Source organism: Oryctolagus cuniculus, chromosome 9, assembly GCF_051225735.1.
Source record: "Oryctolagus cuniculus isolate XC-2025 breed Fujian yellow rabbit chromosome 9, ASM5122573v1, whole genome shotgun sequence".
Taxonomy (NCBI): Eukaryota; Metazoa; Chordata; class Mammalia; order Lagomorpha; family Leporidae; genus Oryctolagus; species Oryctolagus cuniculus.
The window spans coordinates 87,140,358-87,160,557 of record NC_142875.1 but is presented as its reverse complement, the minus strand read 5'-3'; the positions used below and the strand labels follow the sequence as shown (position 1 = coordinate 87,160,557).

The 20,200-nt window shown below is 44.9% G+C and overlaps 2 protein-coding genes and 2 non-coding genes across 12 annotated transcripts; 3 read left to right on the top strand and 1 right to left on the bottom strand.

Annotated features, from left to right (window-relative positions):
* Positions 1-5,826: 5,826 nt before the first annotated feature.
* Positions 5,827-16,334, bottom strand: LOC127487699 (uncharacterized). 6 transcript variants are annotated; one of them, XR_016213367.1, is made up of 4 exons: positions 16,041-16,141; positions 12,069-12,159; positions 10,006-10,135; positions 5,827-6,497 (listed from the first exon to the last, which is right to left on the bottom strand). XR_016213367.1 is itself a non-coding variant. In XM_089304296.1 (3 exons), exons 1-3 carry the CDS (start codon positions 16,295-16,297, stop codon positions 6,396-6,398), a joined length of 489 nt encoding a protein of 162 aa, XP_089160422.1. In that variant the 5' UTR covers positions 16,298-16,334; the 3' UTR covers positions 5,827-6,395. The 6 variants fall into 6 exon arrangements, 1 of the variants encoding a protein (XP_089160422.1); XR_016213366.1 differs by having other exon boundaries at positions 12,095-12,159; XR_016213364.1 differs by having other exon boundaries at positions 12,095-12,159; positions 15,918-16,132.
* An 85-nt stretch (positions 16,335-16,419) lies between these two features.
* On the top strand, positions 16,420-19,869 carry RPL21 (ribosomal protein L21). 4 transcript variants are annotated; one of them, XM_089304297.1, is made up of 7 exons: positions 16,420-16,451; positions 16,802-16,912; positions 18,050-18,128; positions 18,402-18,463; positions 18,858-18,970; positions 19,456-19,606; positions 19,747-19,869. In XM_089304297.1, the coding sequence occupies exons 3-7, from the start codon at positions 18,062-18,064 to the stop codon at positions 19,834-19,836; spliced, it is 483 nt and encodes a 160-aa protein (XP_089160423.1). In that variant the 5' UTR covers positions 16,420-16,451; positions 16,802-16,912; positions 18,050-18,061; the 3' UTR covers positions 19,837-19,869. The 4 variants fall into 4 exon arrangements, with proteins under 4 accessions (XP_089160423.1, XP_008273428.1, XP_069905178.1 ...); XM_008275206.5 differs by lacking the exon at positions 16,802-16,912; XM_070049077.2 differs by lacking the exon at positions 16,802-16,912 and having other exon boundaries at positions 16,420-16,489.
* Positions 18,644-18,714, top strand: LOC127487705 (small nucleolar RNA SNORD102). The gene has a single exon (XR_007914762.1). It is a non-coding gene; the product is annotated as a small nucleolar RNA SNORD102 (small nucleolar RNA).
* On the top strand, positions 19,007-19,135 carry LOC127487706 (small nucleolar RNA SNORA27). The gene has a single exon (XR_007914763.1). It is a non-coding gene; the product is annotated as a small nucleolar RNA SNORA27 (small nucleolar RNA).
* Positions 19,870-20,200: the final 331 nt, after the last annotated feature.

Below are 20,200 nucleotides of genomic sequence, written 5' to 3'. Positions count from 1 at the left end.
TAATGACCCAAAATTGTACTCGGTGTAGTATTTTATTCAAGCCTGGGGCACTGGTTGTCCTTTTCTTTTTTTTTTTTTTCAAAGATTTATTTATTTATTTGAAAGGCAAGAGTTACAGGCAGTGAGAGGGAGAGACAGAGAGAAAGGTCTTCCTTCCGTTGGTTCACCCCCCAATGGCTGCTACGGCCGGCGCTGCGCCGATTCGAAGCCAGGAGCCAGGTGCTTCTTCCTGGTCTCCCATGCAGGTGCAGGGGCCCAAGGACTTGGGCCATTTTCTACTGCTTTCCCAGGCCACAGCAGAGAGCTGGATTCTTTTTTCTTTTTAAAGATTTACTTATTTATTTGAGAGGTAGAGTTACAGAAAGGATAGACAAAGTGAAAGGTCTTCCATCTGCTGGTTCACTCCTCAACTGGCCACAGTGGCCAGAGCTGGGCTGATCCAAAGCCAGGAGTCAGGAGCTTCTTCCCGGTCTTCCACACAAGTGCAGGGGCCCAAGCGCTTGGGCCATAGCAGAGAGCTAGATCAGAAGAGGAGTAGCAGAGACACAAACTGGCACCCATATGGGATGGCAGAGCAGCAGGCAGAGGCTTAGCCTACTACACTGCAGTGTTGGCCTGGTTGACCTTTTCTGAAAGGTTTTGTTGATCTGAGATCTTAAGGTTGCTCCCCATCTCTATGCCCATAAGATGTCCCCTCAACTGGCCAGGCCAACTGTCCTGCGTGAAGCTGCCTTTGCCGTTCAGGGTTCTCCTGTCTTCCATTCCCCTTCATCTTCTCTCCTTGCTCCACCCAGAGGCAGCGGCCTCCTCCCCGGGACCCCCAGCACTCACACTGGGTGCCCTGTATCGCAGCACTCAGGATATGGTACTGACTAACCTTTCTCTTCCAGCACTCTTTGTGGGTTCCTTGAGGGCAAGGATCATGTTTTATTCATTTTTATAGACTCATCACTTAGTACAGTACAGATTGAATGGAGATGTTCATAAATAGTGAATGGATTTTGAGTTTTCATACTTTCTACATTTAATTTGCTTCACATTTCCTTTAAAGCATCAATTTTTTTATGCTGAAATAACACATATTGAGAACTAGCCAGCTGGACTCAGTGTAGATGATCCCAATATTGTTGGCGATGTACAAAGCATCACAGCCAGCAGTCAGCTGCATGTCTGCCTTCTCCTCTCCATCAGGCCTGATGGGGCACTGACCTTGGCCACATCAGTGTCACCAGCTTTTTCATAGCTTGTTTGACCTGACACTTGTTGGCCTTGACCTCCACAGCAAACACAAGTGGCAGACTCAGTGGTCAGGGAACTTGGAGATAACAGAGTGGTCAGGTTTGTTTCTCCTGGGGAGGCTCCAGGGAGGAAGTCTTGGCTGCCTCCTGAGCCGTGGTGCCTTGGGCTGCCATAAGTTGGGTCACATGTGGATCTTCTTCGGTGACTGTGGATGCCTCTTAGCTCTGCCTTTTTGGCCTTCAAAGCCTATCCCAAACGTCTTCAAAAATACTGTAGTAAAAATAAATGCCTTGGGGCCAGTCTGTGGCGTGGTGGATAAAGTCACTGCCTGCAGTGCCGGCATCCCATATGGGTACTGGTTCGAGTCCCAGCTGTTCCACTTCCCATCCAGCTCTCTGCTATGGCCTGGAAAAGCAGTAAAAGATGGCTCAAGTCCTTGGGCCCCTGCACCCACATAGGAGACCCAAAAAAAGCTCCTGGCTCCCAGCTTCAGATTGGCACAGCTCCAGCTGTTGCAGCCAGTTGGGGAGTGAACCAGTGGATGAAGACCTCTCTCTATCTCTGTCTCTCCTTCTATCTCTGTTTAACTCTAACTTTCAAATAAATAAATCTTTAAAATAAATAAATAAATAAATGCCTCACATCTCCTGAAGAAATTGCTAAGTAAATAAAATTAGGATTTACTTTGCTAAACCAGTTGGCAATATTTGATGAGGTTTGACATACAACTATCAAGGATATTTACTCTGAATGAATTAAAACATGTTCTAAATATTTATGGCAGATTTATTCAAAATAGAAAAACTCCATAAACAACTCAAATTTCTATCAAGAGAGGAATAGAAAAATAAATTGTAGAACACCATTTAGCAATAAAAATTGAACTGGTACATGTTCAAATATCAAAAACATTAAGCTAAATTTGAAAAAAGACAAAAAAAGGTACATCAGAGCTGGCACCATGGTACAGTGGGTTACGCCACTGCCTACAGCACCTGCATCCTATGTGGACACAGGTTTGAAGCCTGGTTGCTCCATTTCCAATCCAGCTCCCTGTTAACATTCCTGATAAAGCAGCAGAGGATGGCTCAAGTGCTTGGGCCCCTGCCTTTCACATGGGAGATCCGGATGAAGATCCTGGTTCCTGGCTTCAGCCTGGCCCAGCCACAACAGTTGTGGCCATTTGGGGTATGAAGCAGCAGATGGAAGATTGCGCTCTCTCTCTCTCTCTCTCTCTCTCTCTCTCACTTTGCCTTGTAAATAAATACATCTTTTCAAAAGGGGGTGTTCGTACTATATGGTACCATACATGAAATCCAATAGGCAAAACTAACTTATGGTTATGGAAATCAGAATATTGTGTGGTTCTGGTTGGAGAAGGGATTGATTGACTGGCAAGGAGTACTAGGGAACTTTCCAGGGGGGTGGGGTGGGGTGGGAATGTTCTATATTTTGATGGGGGGGTTGTTACAAGGTTATATACACTGGTTAATCAGCCAATTGTGTACTTAGTATCTGTGCATTTCAGTATAAATATTTTAAAAAGCTCTCTCTTGATCTTCTTCCTGCATATATGGACACACACAAGTACATATACAAATATGCATACACACATATGCATATACAGAGACAGACATATATACACATATATTTACACACATACAGGGTGTTCAATTATTTATATCCAGCAAGAGCCATGTACAAAATATAAAACAGTGGACAATGACAAGAACACATTTCATTCTGAAATTCATTTTGGTATACAATTATTTTTATTTTCTTAGTTACACTTATCTTAAGATAATAGTATTATTTTGGTTCTACTTATCCCAGATCAACTGAGTGTGTTAAATTAACATAATATGTTAAAAAATGGAAAAACTGATGTAGAATTAAAATTGTTCTATTCACAAAGATAAAGAGGTAATTAAAACAAATAACCAGGGGTAGGCACTGGCACAGTGCTTCAGTCACTGTCTGGGACACAAACATTCCATATTAGTACCTGATTTGAATCCCAGCTACTCTGCTTCCAATTCAGCTTCCTGTTAATTCATATCCCAGGAGACAGCAAATGATGGCTCAAGTACTTGGGTCCCTGTCACCCACATGGAAGACCCAAATGAAATTGTGGGCTCCTGGATTCAGCTTTGCTTAGCCCCAGCTGTTGCAGGTGGTTGGGACTTGAATCAGCAAGTGGAAGATGTCTGTTTTGTCTCTCTGCCTTTCAAAGGGTATTTGCTTTTTAAAACAAACAAACAAACACAGAAGTAATTTTTGAATACTTTGGTCATAGACACTCAGATTTGCCCTATAACTGAAACATCTTATTAAATCCCTGGTCATTTATCAAGTAAGGTTTTCATATACTGTGAGATCCACCTACAATGTCATTATAGAGTCAGAGTTGGAAGGTCGACTTCTAGTATGAATTAATGGGGGTTATTTGTTTCAAGTAACCCAGCTGACTCAAGTAAAGGCCATTAATTGGATTTATTATTGAGATTTACTGGAAGGATACTGTAGCCTTCAGAATTCATAAACAATCAAGAATTAGACTTGCAAATAGGCAGAAGCAGCAAGCTGAAGGAACTGAGAAAATTTCTGGTAAATCTGGTAAGCATGCTCCTGCCACACTCACCAACACCTAGCCATTACTTCTGTCCAGAATTTTAAATTTTTATTTATTTGGAGGTGAGGGGCCAGGGGAGAGAATAGCCCATTTGCTAGTTCACTCCCTTAATGTTCACAATGGAGAGTGTGGAACTCAATCCAGGTTTCCTGCTGGGTGGTGGGAACCCAATTATTTGAGCCATTGCTTCTCCCTCCAAGGGTCTGCATTAGCAGGAGGATGGAATCATAGTGGAGCTGGGTTTCAAACCCAGGTACTCTGATATGGGGCACAGAAATCTTTGTGTGTGTGTTTTAAAGATTTATTTATTCATTTGAAAGGCAGAGTTATAGAGAAGCAGAGGCAGAGAGAGAGGTCTTCTATTTGCTGGTTCACTTCCCAGATGGCCAGAGGCTGGAGTGGTGCCAATCCTAAGCTGAGAGCCAGGAACTTCTTCCTGATCTCCCACATGAGTGCAGGGGTCCAAGGACTTGGGCCAATTTCTACTGCTTTCCCAGGCCATAGCAGAGAGCTGGATCAGAAGAGGAGCAGCCAGGATTTGAACCGGTACCCATATGGGATGCTGGCACCGCAGACGGTGGCTGTACCCTCTATGCCACAACACCTGCCCCAGGAAACAGCCATCTTAACCAGCATCTTACAAACACCAGCCCACACTCCAGAATTTAAAAATGAATCATATAGCATTCAGCTAGTGGAGTTTAGGTCACTGTCTGTCCTACGGTTATCTCTGGACAGGAAGAACAGTCTTGTCCCTTCGGTTCTGAGGTGGGTAGTAATTATCTTCATAAGAACAATATATTCAGGGTCCATGTTGTAGACAGTGGGTTAAGTTGCCACCTGCGAGGCTGGTGCTGTGGTGCAGTGGGTTAATGTCCTGGCCTGGGGTGCTGGCATCTCATATGGGTGCCGGTTCAGGCCCTGGTGCTCCACTTCTGATCCAGCTCTCTGCTATGGCCTGGGAAAGCAGTAGAAGATGGCCCAAGTCCTTGGGCTCCTGCACCCACATCAGAGACCTGGGGGAAGCTTCTGGCTCCTGGCTCCTGGCTTTGGATAGGCACAGCTCTGGCTGTTGTGGCCAGTTGGGGAATGGAAGATTTCTCTTTCTCTCTGCCTCCTCTCTCTCTCTCTGTAACTCTTACTTGCAAATAAATAAATACATAAATCTAAAATAAAAAAAAAAGTTGCTGCCAGCAATGCCAGCATCCCATGTGAGTGCTGTTTTTTTTTTTTAAGATTTATTTCATTTACTTGAAAGAATTACATATAGAGGTAGAGACAGAGAGAAAGAGAGAGAGAGAGAGGGAGAGAGGTCTTTCTTCCGCTAGTTCACTCCCCAAATGGTTGCAACATCCGGAGCTGGGCTGATCTGAAGCCAAGAGCCAGGAGCTTCTTCTGTGTCTCCCACATGGGTACAGGGGCCCAAGGACTCAAGCCATCTTTTACTGCTTTCCCAGGCCATAGCAGAGAGCTGGATTGGAAGTGGAGTGGCCAGGACTTGAACTGGCACCTGTACTGGACCATACTGGATGCTGGCACTGCAGGTGGCAGCTTTATCCACTATGCCACAGTGCCAGCTCCAATGCTTTTTTTTTTTTTTTTAGAATAATATAGGGGCTGGTGTTGTGATGCAGAGGGTTAAGCCATTGCCTGAGATGCCAGCATATGGGCGCCAGTTTTTGTCTAGCTGTTCCACTTCCGACCCAGCTCCATTAATGTGCCTTGGAAAGCAACAGAAGATGGCCCAAGTGCTTGGGTTCCTGCCACCCATGTGGGAGACCTGGATAGAGTTCCTGGCTCTTGGCTTTGGCCTGGTCCAGCCCAGGTCATTGCAGCCATTTAAGGATGAACCAGTGTTGCCGTTGATTTCTCAACAATGTCGCAGTGGATTCGTTTCTGAGATGAGCAGTGTGGTGGGGGCAAGAGGCGCAGAGTCACCACACAAACCCCAGGAATCAGGTGAAAGCAGGCTTGAAGCGAGCAGCCCGCAGACTCGTTTATTACAGTTGGAACAACATCTTATATAGCCAAGACCAGCCAATCTGGTCAAGGGCGGTCTATGCCCCAACCAATCACAGCCTGTTGCCAGGCAGGCTCCGTTGCCAGGTGGGTTTCAAAGCCATTCCTGAGTAACTGACACTCGCTTGCCAGTGGCCACCTTGGCATGACCTTCTCATTCCACCACATTTCCCCCTTTTTGTTTATTTTTGAGCAACGGGAGGCATGATTCTTGACCATACCATTGTTGACACCGTTTCCATGTGGTCTCCATATGCAGCTGTGCCTGTCTTAGGTTGTCCCCCAGGGGATCTTACCCATCATTGACTAACCAGCGCTCAAAACGAGAGACCACAGGATTGCTTGCTCAGATGGGGGTAGGAATGAGGAATAATGGTTATCAGGAATGGCATGACCGCACACAGGCTGTGGGCCATTTGAGTGGCTGACCAGAGCTAGTGGGGTACAAAACAGTAACAGGCATGGCTACGGGCAGTTTCTCAGGGTAGGATGATAGGGCAGGTGCCTAACAAGGCAGAGTCTCGGTCTTGTTCAGCTGGTTCTGGTTGGCTGTCCGTTGCAGGCTTGATGTTTCTGGCTGGGACCCAAATGGGCTGTTCCACATTCTCTGGAAAGACACAAGCATATCATCGGCCTTGGTTAGCAGAGGGTGTGGTCCCTTCCATTCTCCTGTCAGGGGGTCTTTCCACCTAACCATAGGGGCTGGGGTCTGGGATGGAAAGGATCCCCAGTGTTTATAAGCTGGGCTTATCCCTTGGGAATCAAAAGTAAGAAAATTGATAGTGAAAAGGACCTCAGTCAAAGCAAGCTGTGGGTCTGAGGGTGTATGATTGTTTCTTTGTCTTTGTAAGAGATCTTTAATCATCCTATGAGTTCTTCCAATGGTTGCCTGTCCCTGTGGGTTGTATGGGATACCTGTGGCAGACTGTATGTTCCAAGATTTCAGGAAGGAATTAAATTCCTGTGATGTATATGCTGGCCCATTATCAGTCTTTATGGTCCAGGGGACACCAAGGACCAGCATGGCTGATTTAACCACCTTTATCACATTACTAGCTTTTTCTCTGGATTGGGCTGTTGCAAATACATCCTTTGAATAAGTATCTACCACCACATGGACAAACTTAAGTTTACCAAAGGAGTTAATGTGGGTGACGTCCACTTGCCATAGCTTATTAGGAGCAAGGCCTCGCGGGTTCACTCCTGCTTGTTGCAGTGGGCCTAACAGGGCAAGGGGTGCACAATTCTTGCAAGAGTGCACTAGGTGTTTGCACTGGCTCATTGTTAGCTCTGGGAAAAGCAATTTTATGCTGCTTGCTGACATAAGAAATTTTTGGTGTAAAATACGGGCTTGTTCTAAGCGTCCAATGGAAGCTGTGTAGCAGGAGATAAGACGATCAACTTTTCGGTTGCCTCGGAAAATAAAGCCAGGTAACCCAGTATGTGATCTTACATGTGATATATATCATGGGTATTTTCTGTTTTCAGTTAGCTCTTTAAGTGTTGTGAACATCTGGTCAATTGGCTTATTGGTCGGGTTAAAGACTGCAAAAGGGATCGTCTTTGCTACCGGTACTGAGTATTTGCTGTCCGAAAATATATTTACCAGTCCATCTTGGCTAAGGAGTAAAACCTTGACTATTGCTCTTATTTCTCTCAACTGTACTGATCCCCCGTGGGGTTCTACATGGATCTTATCTTTTTCTGTTAAAGATTTGATCACTATTCCAAAGAGTGACTTGTTGGCATCCGTAAACGCACATGGTGCCATGGGTATAGGTTGATTAGCAGGGAAAGCATGTTTTGGATAGTCTATTTCTAAGGTTTGTAGTGTCTGGAGTAGCCTGTTTGCTGGCAGGTGATTGTCAATCTGTCCTGGAAAATTTATCATTAAAGTTTGAAAGAGTTTGTGCTATTCTGCATCAATGTCAATAGTTCTAATTGTGATAGTGGTAGGACCACTATGTCTGGCTCTGTGTTAAATATCTTATTGGTATAATATCTTAATTTAAGCCCCATCATAAGGATGGCATCTACTTTGTTTACTATTTTACGACAATCACTCCAGGCTATGTGCACCCAAAAAAGTGGTCCGTGTTGTTGCCAAATAACTCCTAAGGGGGCCTTGAGAGTAGATATGGTTATGGCAAATAGAGGCACCTGAGGGTCATATCTAAAGGTTTTTAAATTTGATAACTGGGTGTTAATCTTTTCTATAGTGGATTTGGCTGCAGGTGTCAATGTGATTTTTGAAGAAGGGCTGTTTCCCTTAGTAAATCGTATAGCGGTCTAAGTTCTGCAGGTGTTAGGGGAAGGAAGGGTTGCAGCCAATTGATTTGGCCACATAGTTGCTGAAGTTCATTAAGTGAGTATGTATGCTTGACTTTTAGGTTTGGGCCCATTGGAGATATATGGGTGGAGATTTGATAACCCAAGAATTGAAAGGGAGGAAAATGTTGTACCTTTTCTGTGGCAATAGATAAACCCAGGAACTGTAAATTTCTTACTGTCTCACTTAGACAGGCATTCAGAATTGCTGCATTCTTGTGAGCAAGTAAGATATCATCCACATAACGTATGACCAAGCACTGATCTTTAAGTGTGCTGGTCACATGAGAAACATATCTTTGGCAAATGGCAGGGCTATTTTTCCTGCGTTGTGGGAGTACTGTCCACTGGAATCTTTTTGCAGGGAGCTGGAAATTGGGCTCCCATACTGTAAAGGCAAAGTAAGCCTTATCCTGCTCCACAATGGGAATGGAAAAGAAGCAATCTTTGATATCAATGGTAACTACTGGGCGGTGTTTGCCTAACCTGGGGTCACTTAGACCGAGGACAAGGACAAGGAAAGGGGTGTAGGAGGGGGTTCTGTGCTCACCACCCTCACAGAACTGAACAGCACACAAAACACCGAGGGGCCTTCTTGCCGAAATCCAGGGGGAACCTCGCTGAGTCTGACACTCTTTCTCTCAGTCTTGTTGGCACGCCAGATGTTGCCGTTGATTTCTCAACAATGTCGCAGTGGATTCGTTTCTGAGAGGAGCAGCGTGGTGGGGGCAAGAGGTGTGGAGTCACCACACAGACCCCAGGAGTCGGGTGAAAGCAGGCTTGAAGCGAGCAGCCCGCAGACTTGTTTATTTCAGTTGGGACAACATCTTATATAGCCAAGACCAGCCAATCTGGTCAAGGGCGGTCTATGCCCCAACCAATCACAGCCTGTTGCCAGGCAGGCTCCATTGCCAGGTGGGTTTCAAAGCCATTCTTGAGTAACTGACACTCGCTTGCCCGTGGCCACCTTGGCATGGCCTTCTCATTCCACCACAAACCAGTAGATGGAGGATTTTTTTCTCTGTCTCTCCCTCTCTGTAATTCTGCCTTTCAAATAAACAAATAAATCTTTTTTTTTTAAAGAAGAAGAATATATATGTATAGGAGTTAATGCTCTAAAGTAAACAGCGAGGCTATTAGGAAGGATGGATCTGAGTAACCAAAAATAAATAAGTAAATAAAACAAAACCCAACACAGTCCATGTTACAATCCAACCCTTCATGTTGCATTGGAATTCCTTCAACATTCAGTTCAGCTAAAAGAATGATTGGGTTCATGTAACTATTAGGTGTCTTGTTTCTATATAATTCGTTCTTGAGGGCTTCCATATTAAAATGCGTGATTAAATACTTTTAACTAATTTTGTTCCCCCCTGAAGCCCCATTAAACTCATGTGTGTTTGTCCAAAGACTTAAAACCAGATTACAAAAAAAGCAACCAACTTTTGAAAGCTGAAAGAGACAGATGGGCAAATGTCATTGACACAGCTTATTTGAGAAAGCTGAATCCTAAATCAGCAATGGAAAAAGCTGAAAAGCAACCCTTTTCCACATTGTAGAGTCTTTAAAGGCATAGGAAGAGGTAGCATCAGTTACTTGTTAGGACTATTATGAGGATTAAATACATTCTATTTGTAAAGTACCTCCTGGCCTGTAAATATCAGCTGTCACTCCCACCACCTTCGTCACCATGCCTCTTGCTAAGATTTGACATGAATGCTCAACTAGATGTAGTAAAAGGTGCAGCTTCTCAAGCACCTCAGTAGCAGCCTTCACAATCTACCCACCCTGCTCTGTTTCTTAGCTTTCTGGTCTTGCACCAGCACCACCATGCTTCTTGTCCTTTCTTGCACAGACCACATGGCTTTTCCTTTGGCCTCTAACTCCCACCAGGCATCCATTCTTTGTGGAAGTTTCCTTCAGGAATCAAAAAATGAGAAAGATCAGGTTATCTGAAGGGCAAAGTATGCATAAAGATCCTGAGACTGCCCTGAGCTTGAAATGCTCATGAAACTGAACAGTGGGACTGGCAAGGCAGTGAGGGGGTGGGGGAACCAAGTGAACCTGGAGATGCGCAAGCAGTTTACACAGGGCTTTGAAAGCCATGGTATGGCATTCAGAGTTTATTCTAAAGAGTACAGAAAAAGGGGCCAGTGCTGTGGTGTACCAGGTAAAGCCTCCACCTGCAGTGGCTGGCAACCCATATGGGTGCTGGTTTGAGCCCTGGCTGCTCCACTTCCAATCCAGCTCTCTGCTATGGCCCGGGAAAGCAACGGAAGATGGCCCAAGTCATTGGGTCCCTGCACCCATGTGGGCAATCCGGAAGAAGTTCCTGGCTCCTGGCTTTGGATCAACACAGCTCTGGCCATTGCAGCCACCTGGTGAGTGAACCAGCAGATGGAAGACCTCTCTCTCTCCCTCCCTCCCTCTCTCTCTCTCTCTCTCTGCTTCTGCCTCTCTATAACTCTGCCTTCCAAATAAATACATAAATCTTTTTAAAGAAAAGGAGCAGAGAAGAGCCTTTTGGTGTGATATAATCAGGTTTACAATTTTAAAAGATCCCTGTGGCTACTATGTCAAAAATGAATACAGCAAGGGCTAAAGAGAGAAAAGTAATCTCAGAGGTGCTACTTGGATAGCTGGGAGTGAGAAACACCAGAGGTAGCAGCCATAGATACAAAAAGATAGGACAACTGTATATATGTTTCCCTAGTGGGATTGGAACTAAACTTGCCAATGGATTGGATATGGAGGGGAGGAGGGAAAGCTTAAAGCTGAAACCAAGGTCTCTGGCTTATGACGGTCTTGAGACAGGAAATTTTGGGGCAGAAACCAGCTTGGGGTTTCAGTTTGGAGAAGTTAACTTTGAAATGTCAAACAGTGTCCAAGAATAGATGTCAACTTGCAACAGGCCTAAATTACAGACAAAAACTAGGAGTAAGCAGCCTTTACACGAAATTTGTCACAACGGGAATAAACATGAGTTACCCAGAAGGACAATGTCAAAGTGAGACAGCAGGGACACAGCTCCAAGACTCAAGAAAAAAAAAAATTTTTTTTTTTTTGGTAAGGATTTATTTATTTACTTGAAAGCTGGAGTAACAGTGGAACAGAGAAAATAGACAATAGAGAGATACATCTTCCACCCACTGGTCCAGTACCAAAATGGCTGCAACAGCCAGATCTAGGACAGGTTGAAATCAGGAACCAGGAATTCATTCTGGACCTCCAACATGGGTGCAGGGGCCCAAGCACTTGGGCCATCTTTCACTGCCTTCCCAGGCACATTAGCAGGAAGCTAGTTCAGAAGTGGAGCAGCCAGGACTCAAACCAGCACTGTGATACCGGGTGTAGGCAGCAGCAGCAGCAACTGCACTCACTGAATGCTGGCCCCAAGAGCAAATCTATTCTTTAGAGGACATGGAGAGGAAGGAAAATCAGCAAAACTATCTGTGGAGAAGTCAGTAGGGTAATTTTTCAAGGAGGAAGAAGTGGCCAACAGAGTCCAGTGCTTCTGTGAGATCAAAATAGACAAGAACAGGAAGTGTCTTTTTGTTTTGGCAACCTGGAAACAACCAATGCCTTGATAAGAGCAGTTTTTGGGCTTGACTGCAAGAGTCAGATTCTATGAAAACAGAATGGGAGAAGAGGATGAGACGACAGTGTTCACCATACAAGCATTAGGTTAAATTCTGACACTGCTGAAATCTGGTAGCTTCTGATGCACAAAATCAGTAATTTCATGAATTTTTTTTAAAGTTTAACAGAGAAAAAGAAAAGGAAACATGGGGACAGTAGTTGGGAAGGAATGAGGTTAAGGAGGGCCAGAAATTGGGTTCGTGTCACCTACTTGGAAGACTGGGATTGACTTGGTACCTGGCTTTGGCCTGGCCCAGCCCTGGTCATTGCAGGCATTTGGGGAACTCAGTCTGTACCTCTGCCTTTGAAATAAGGGAAAGAAAACAAGTGGTTATCACCTGAAAGAAAGGTGAGGATCAAGGATAGGAGATTTGATAATCAAAGGAATTAATGTGAAAGTCTGTTTTTAAATTTTGTTTCACTTTTATAAAGATTTATTTATTTGAGAGGCAGAGTTACAGAGAGGCAGAGGCAGAGAGAGGTCTTCCATCCACTGGTTTGAGCTGGGCTGATCCGAAGCCAGGAGCCAGGAGCTTCTTCTGAGTCTCCCATGTAGGGGCAGGGGTCCAAGCACTTGGGCCATCTTCTACTGCTTTCCCAGGCCATAGCAGAAAGCTGATTTGGAAGTGGAACAGCCGGGACTCAAACCAGTGCCCATATGGGATGCCAGCACTGCAGGCGGAGGCTTTACCTGCTATACCACAGCACCAGCCCCAAGATTTATTTATTATTTGAAAGGCAAAGTGACAGAGAGGTAGGAATAGATAGATAGAGAGATATTCCATCCTCTGGTTCACTCTCCAAATAGCCACAATAGCCAGGGCTGGGCCAGGTCAAAGCTGGAAGCCTGGAACTCCATCCTGGTCTCCCACATGGGTACAGGGGCTCAAGCACTTGGGGGCTATCTTCCACTACTTTCCCAGGCATGTAAGTAGGGAGCTGGATTGGAAGTGGAGCAGTCAGGACTCGAACCAGAGCGCACAAGGGATGCTGGCACTGTAGGCAGCAGCTTAACTCACTGTACCACAATGCCAGCGCCTATGTGAGTCTTTAGAGAAGAGTGGGTGAATAGATTACCTGTGGAACTGCAGTGGGAATGTCAAACACTAACTAGTACTTTCGTGACAATAGTCAATCATAAACTTATGGCAGGGGCTAAAATTTCACATGCATATTACAGGGGCCAGGCAGATGAAGAACTGATGCAGACCGTGTGCCCAAGGAACTAAGAATACGTGTTCCATTTAAAAGGGGGAAGCCACTGGATTGCTGCCACCAATACTGGCAGCTTTATCTTGCTAGACCTGAATTTTCAAGAGAAGCCAGCAGGGCCGATGCTGTGGCTTAGTAGGTTAAGCTGCTGCCTGTGGCGTCCAGCATCCCATACAGGCACCGGCTGCTCCACTTCTGATCCAGCTCCCTGCTAATAGGGAAAGCAGTGGACGATGATCAGGTGCTTGAGCCCCTGCATACATATGGGAAACCCTGGAGAGGCTCCTGACTCCTGCCTCTGGATCAGCCTGGCTCCCGTCGGCATGGCTAAATTGGGGAGTGAACCAGTGGAGGGAAAATCTGTCTCTGTCTCTCTCTCTCCCTCTGTAACTCTTTCAAATAAATAAATCTTAAAAAAAAATCTAGAACTAATACAATTTTTAGAAATTATAAGTTTCCCAGGCATCCCATGAGTCAAGTAAGTGTAAATTTTCAAAACCCATGGTATAACATAATTTATATTATTTATTTTCAATCAGAATAGTTTTTGCTACTACTTTCTTAAAAAATGCATCCTAGGAGGCCGGCGCCATGGCTCACTAGGCTAATCCTCCCCCTGTGGCGCCGGCACCCCGGGTTCTAGTCCCGGTCGGGGCGCCGGATTCTGTCTCGGTTGCCCCTCTTCCAGGCCAGCTCTCTGCTATGGCCCGGGAGTGCAGTGGAGGATGGCCCAAGTCCTTGGGCCCTGCACCCCATGGGAGACCAGGATAAGCACCTGGCTCCTGCCATCAGATCAGCGCAGTGCGCCGGCCACAGCGCGCCGGCAGCAGCGGCCATTGGGGGGTGAACCAATGGCAAAGGAAGACCTTTCTCTCTCTGTTTCTCTCTCACACTGTCCACTCTGCCTGTCAAAAAAAAAAAAAAAAATGCATCCTAGGGGCTGGCATTGTAGCACAGTGGGTTAAGCCACTGCCTGCAACACCAGCATCCCATATCGGCACCAGCTGGAGTCCTAGCTGCTCCACTTCTGATCCAGCTCCCTGCTGACAGCCTGGGAAACCAGCAAAAGATGGCGCAAGTGCTTGGGCTCCTGCATCCATGTGGGAGACCTTGAAGAAGTCCTAGGTCCTGGATTCAACCTGGCCCAGCACCTGTGGGCCTTTGGGGAGTGAAGTAGCAGATGAAAGAGATCTCTCTTTGTCTCTCCTCTCTTTGTAACTCCACCTCTCAAATAAACAAAAAAACTTTTTTTAAAAGATTTATTTTATTTGAAAGTCAGAGTTACACAGAGAGAGGAGAGGCAGAGAGAGAGAAGTCTTCCATCCGATGGTTCACTCCCCAATTGGCAGCAATGGCCAGAGCTGCGCCTATCCAAAGCCAGGAGCCAGGAGCTTCTTCCAGGTCTCCCAAGTGGGTGCAGGGGCCCAAGGACTTGGGCCATCTTCTACTGCTTTCCCAGGCCATAGCAGAGAGCGGGATTGAAAGTGGAGCAGCCGGGTCTTGAACCGGTGCCCATATAGGATGCCAGTGCTTCAGGCCACAGCGTTAACCCGCTACGCCACAGCGCTGGCCTAGAAACTTTTAAAAAAATGCATCCTAGGGGTCAGTGCTGTGGCATAGTTGGTAAAGCTGCCACCTGCAGTGCCAGCATCCCATATGGATGTCGGTTCAAGCCCCAGCTGCTCCACTTCTGATCCAGCTCTCTGCTGTGGCCTGGGAAAGCAGAAGATAGCCCAAGTCTTTGGGCCCCTCCCTGCACCCATGTGGGAGACCTGGAAGAAGCTCCTGGCTTCGGATTGATGCAGCTCTTGTTGTTGTGGCCATTTGTGGAGTGAACCAGCGGATGGAAGATCACTCTCTCATTCACTCTGCTTCTGCCTGTGACTCTTACCTTTCAAATAAAATTAATAAGTCTTTTTAAAAATGCACCCTAAAATGATACAATCATGAGTAAAACAGATGAATTCTAATAGTAAAGGAGCCTACAAAATATTTCAAAGCAGTACTCCTCAAAACCATCAAAAATAAGGAAAGTCTGAGAAAACTCCACAGCCAAAGGCACATAAAGAGATGCTGATAACTAAATACTGCTATGTGGTATCCTGAATGACATAAGAACTAAAGAGACATGAACAAAGGATGGACTTCAGCTAATAATAACGTACAATATTGGTTTCTTAATTGCAACAAATGTATCAGAGTAATGGTAAATATTAACAGGAGAAATTGGATGCTGGGTTTTTGGGAATTCTTGGGACTGCTCAATTTTTTAAGATACATGTAAAACAACTTCTAAAAATACTCATAAACTATACGAAGAAAACACCAGTTTTTAACAGGGCAATGAATAAAGCAATGGCCACTCACATACTGAATGCCCAGCTCGTGAATGGGCAATACAGTTACAGCGTCCCCTCATGGTCCCCTCCCTGTTCTTGTGAGATATAAACCACTTTCCTAAACTGCATTTCTTGTGTTTCTTGATTACTTTCACTGGATTATACACACCTAAACAATCTGTAGTATTGTCTCACACGTCTTAAAACACTGTGTGTATGAACTGTCTTGCTATTTTTTTCCCCTTCATGGCTCTTTTTGCCTCATCAGCGTTGTCTCGTTTCACAGGCTCGTAATATTCCATCCCGCTAACACACTGCAATACACCTGCCACTACTCTCATCGGGGCGTCTGGCTTCCGCCCCCAGCGCTGTTATGTCTTTGCCCATATATCAAAGTTTTTACAGGGCACACACTGCGGAGCAGAATGCTGGGTTTTCTTGAAAACCTTCGGAGTTACTAGAATTTGCAAATTTACTTTTCCAAAGGGTGTTAACATCTGTGTACGTACAAGCAGCCGCATTCCGGGGGTTAAAAACTCTTGTAAGACGTACAACTACGTAACATTTCACTTCCTTCTAGTTTGTCTTCTGTGCCCACGTAATCATTTCCGCAAACCAACCACCAGGCGCACCTAAGAACGCTTTCACGGGCGAATCCGCCGCAGGACACACAAACGCCCAGCACCCACAACCGCCCAGCACCGGGCGACGCCGACGCAAGCCCGTTTCCGGCGTCAGCGTCGGCGACACGCAGCGGTGACGTCAGCGCGCTCAGGGCGTCGGCGTCCTGTTTGTAATCCTTGAAGGACCCTTTCCGGGCTGACTGAAGATACACGTGCAGCTGGCATTTGCCGATTACCTTTTTTTCGAAAAGCAAAGCTATTCTCATAGACTCCCATTGTTCTCAGCGTCAAGCCCCTTCTCTCGGGAAAAGACTTGGAGGGAGTTTCTTTCAGGCAGCGCCGCGGGCAGCCCGCAGGCCCTTGTAAGGCGCGCGCCGCGGCCCCGCCCCCTTCCTTTCGGCCGGAGCCGCCATCTTCCAGGTATGAAGTTCGCGTGGCTCCCGGCCCTCGAGAGTTCTGTAAGCGGGAATGGAAGCCCCGTGGCCGGCTAGGCCGTGCTTCGGGGCTCTAGAGAATCCATCTATACTGTTGGGGGCCTACTGACGAGCGTGGGTCTAGCCGTGGCCTGCCCTACGTGGTGCGGCGTGCGCCGGGCCGGCAACGGGCCGGGGACTGAGGACCGAATGGCCGTGCATTGGCCCTGTACTGGGGAAGCGTCTCGGGAAAGACGGGCCCGAGACGTTGTGGGTGAGGCGATTCGGGCTCATCTGACAAGGACTTAATTCTCCTGATGGCGTTTCGGCTTGGATATCCTGACCCCTCTCGGATAGGTTGTCAGTCGGGTGTGGCCTGAACTATAGCCAGAGCGGAGTTAAAGCATTGCTTTGCACGTCCGTTGAGGCCTAGGTGTGTGTCTAGGCCTCAGTCGTGGTGGGAGCCCGGTGAGTCGACCTGGGTAGGGAATTCCAAGCGAGATTGAGTGCACGAGGTGATGATGCCTTGTTTCGGGATTTGGGTCCCGCATGGCGGTGGGACGAGGGGAAAGTACTTGTACCGGGAGGCGGTGTCAGGACAGCATGTGTTGAGCGAACGGATTCCGGAACAGCGTGCGATTTAGAAGCTGAAGGGAACGTTCTGTAATAGCCACTTAGTCGTAGTTCTTGGTGGTTTTTGTCTAATTACTTGATACTAATGACATTTCAGTCAGCAGACTACCCCACAGTGGATTCTGGTTAACGCGGTTTTTGGTTGCTGTTCAGACTCCATCATCGGTTTCTACGTGGGGTGTCGTTTTGAAAAACCCACTAAGTTGTAGGTTTGTTGAGTGTAGATAATAAAATGGATTTCCAACTCTGGAAAGTGGGTCCGGTGGAGGAGCTCTGGAGTCAGATGCTGTTTCTGCTGTTTTGTGACCCCACCGAGTGGCTTCAGTCTGCAGAGCAACACTGCTTATGGACTGAAACACGGAGGTGAAGATTTTGAGGATTAGCACAGGGCATCTGCACCTGGTTGCCTCTTTCCGATTAAAATATGAACACATCCATTGTAAACAGGCTTCAGTTTTCCTGGATTTGGTGGGACAGTCTTTGTGTCAGTTTGCCACACCATTGTTATGAAAAGGATATTTCAGTAGAATCATTTCTTCAAGATTAAAGAGTGTTAATAAATTAATGATTTATTTTAGTCCGCTGTCCAGAAGTTAAGCCTGATTGGGCTGCTTTTGTTTATGGTAGGAGTAATTGCTGAGAATGGCAGTTCTTTGAGTTGTCAGGACCATATTACAGAGGATGAGAGCTTAATGTAGGTCATCTTCTTGAAAGTGTAGTGGCTTTGCATTAAATACTAGAAGCTGTCACAGGAAATTAGGTTGAGATTTAGTATTCCCCACCCCTCCCCATGGCAAGGCTGTTTTGTCAGTTTCTCCAACAATAAATGATCTCTAGTGAGTGAAAGATTTGATGCTGCAGTTCTTTCTGACATTTCTTTTGTGATATAAAAACATTTGAAATCAGAAGGGTTTTGATTACAAGAGACATGCCAATATTTGTATATGACTTTTTATGCTTTTCTGAATTCAGTAATTCGCCAAGATGACGAACACAAAGGGAAAGAGGCGAGGTACCCGGTACATGTTCTCCAGGCCTTTCAGAAAACATGGTAAGTAGATGTACCCTCCTTGAGAGCAATCATGGCACACGGTAGTGTTTTAGTAATATGTGTATGTTTTACTTCCTGTAATGTTCAAAATGGCCTTAAGCTTATTTTATAATAAATAACAATTTGTGTAGCAGTGTTTTAACTACACTTTAGTGCACTGATTTTGTTTTCAAGGGTAATTGTCCATTGGCAAGATTTAAAACTTTGTAACTGTCAAAGGTGGTGTGTGTATATATAGTAACCTTGATACTGAACCAAAATATTTTTCTGCAGGAGTTGTTCCTTTGGCCACATACATGCGCATTTACAAGAAAGGTGACATTGTGGACATCAAGGTAATTTATGAAAATATAGAGTGAATGTTTTATAAGTTCTCTTCTTGGGTCTAGATTTTTCTCAATACCTGCTTGAAGGTAACATTTAGTGGAAAATTAAGAAAAAATCCTAAGTTTGTCAAAAGTGAAAGAAAACTCTAATGAAAGCTATTTTGTGTCTTATGTGTCCTGGTACTCCAGAGCTTAATGATGATTGTCTTTTTGATTGCTTGAAGCAATATGAAAAACACATTTCACCGGCTCTGAAAGCTCTTGAGTCACCACTTAAAATCTTAAGCAGGCCTGATATGGTGCAGTGGGCTAAATCTTCAATATTTTTTAGAATATTTAATAAGAGTCAAAGTTTAAAAGGAAGGGGAAGTTGTAGTGTAACATTTGTCTCCTTTTTTAACAGGGAATGGGTACTGTTCAAAAAGGAATGCCCCATAAATGTTACCATGGAAAAACTGGAAGAGTCTACAATGTTACCCAGCATGCTGTTGGCATTGTTGTAAACAAACAAGTGAAGTAAGTCATAGTTCTTTGTACTAATTGATATTCTCTCGCCCCCTTTTCACTTTGCCAATTTGACTTTTTTGTCTTTATTGGTCATTCAAGTGGGGCAAAGGAACTATCCTTTTAAAACTCAAGCAAGCTGAGTGTTTGTCTTGTAACCTGTCAGAGGAAACAAACTGAAATTCACTTAATAGAAAAGCTTACTTGATTAAGTTCTTAACAGTTCCAGTTTTCATGAATTTGAGAAATTAATCTTAGTTAAATTAATGTTCCAGGAGCTGTCATCTCATTAAAAGAGACCTTAAAACTAGGGCTGTTGGCCAAAAGAAGACTTAAAATTGGTGGTAAATTAAGTAATCAAGCCATCACCCTGTTGATTTATACTGTCAGAGTAAAAAGAAGGCTCATGATTTAACAAATGGAACTTCCAAAGCAGTTTTCTGTGTCTCTGTTAATACTCCTGACAAAACACTTACCAGATCTTCTGCTCTCTTCAGAGGCAAGATTCTTGCCAAGAGAATAAATGTGCGTATTGAACACATTAAGCACTCTAAGAGCAGAGATAGCTTCTTGAAACGTGTGAAGGAAAATGATCAGAAGAAGAAGGAAGCCAAAGAGAAGGGTACCTGGGTTCAACTAAAGCGTCAGGTAAGCATTTAACTTGACAGGCTATCTTGGTATTGATCTTCGGGAACTTTTAAAAATTGTTGCTCACTGGTAAACTTATTTTTCAGAATTAAATATTTTTTTCTGAGTATTAATAATTAATATAATTATTTTCCCAATAGCCTGCTCCACCCAGAGAAGCCCACTTTGTCAGAACCAATGGAAAGGAGCCTGAGTTGCTGGAACCCATTCCTTATGAATTCATGGCATGATAAATGTAAGATAAATAAATAAGACCTAATTGATTAAGGTGTGGTGTCTTGTTTCCAAAGAGTTATTTTATTCAAGTTTTAACTATGTCCTAAAATAAGTGGAAGATTATGTTGCATTATAATTAAGCTCAGAAAGTTGATTACTCATGACTCAAATAGCTGGATTTTAAGGATCAAGAATTTGCCTTTGAAGCTGACCGTTTAAAAAAATGAGTTGGTTAAAAAAGTACGATTTGTAACAGCACTTTCACCATTCACAGAACAGGATGCCTTAGACAACAGCATAATAGTGTTTATTTTAGTCCATTTCTCTTGCTGTAACAAATTAGCACAAACTTGGGTAATTTGTACAATTTAAGTCCAT

What these genes read in the sequence shown, in the direction of transcription:
- RPL21 (XM_008275206.5), top strand. Translation starts at nt 18,062, where the DNA reads ATGACGAACACAAAGGGAAAGAGGCGAGGTACCCGGTACATGTTCTCC. An exon ending in CAGGCCTTTCAGAAAACATG is followed by an intron (nt 18,129 to 18,401) that starts GTAAGTAGATGT and finishes ATTTTTCTGCAG; the next exon opens with GAGTTGTTCCTTTGGCCACA. An exon ending in GGGTTCAACTAAAGCGTCAG is followed by an intron (nt 19,607 to 19,746) that starts GTAAGCATTTAA and finishes TTTTCCCAATAG; the next exon opens with CCTGCTCCACCCAGAGAAGC.
- LOC127487699 (XM_089304296.1), bottom strand. Translation starts at nt 16,297, where the DNA reads ATGAGAATAGCTTTGCTTTTCGAAAAAAAGGTAATCGGCAAATGCCAG. An exon ending in GCCCGTGAAAGCGTTCTTAG is followed by an intron (nt 10,136 to 16,040) that starts GTGCGCCTGGTG and finishes TGATTCCTGAAG; the next exon opens with GAAACTTCCACAAAGAATGG. An exon ending in AAGCTAAGAAACAGAGCAGG is followed by an intron (nt 6,498 to 10,005) that starts GTGGGTAGATTG and finishes GTGTCTTTCCAG; the next exon opens with AGAATGTGGAACAGCCCATT.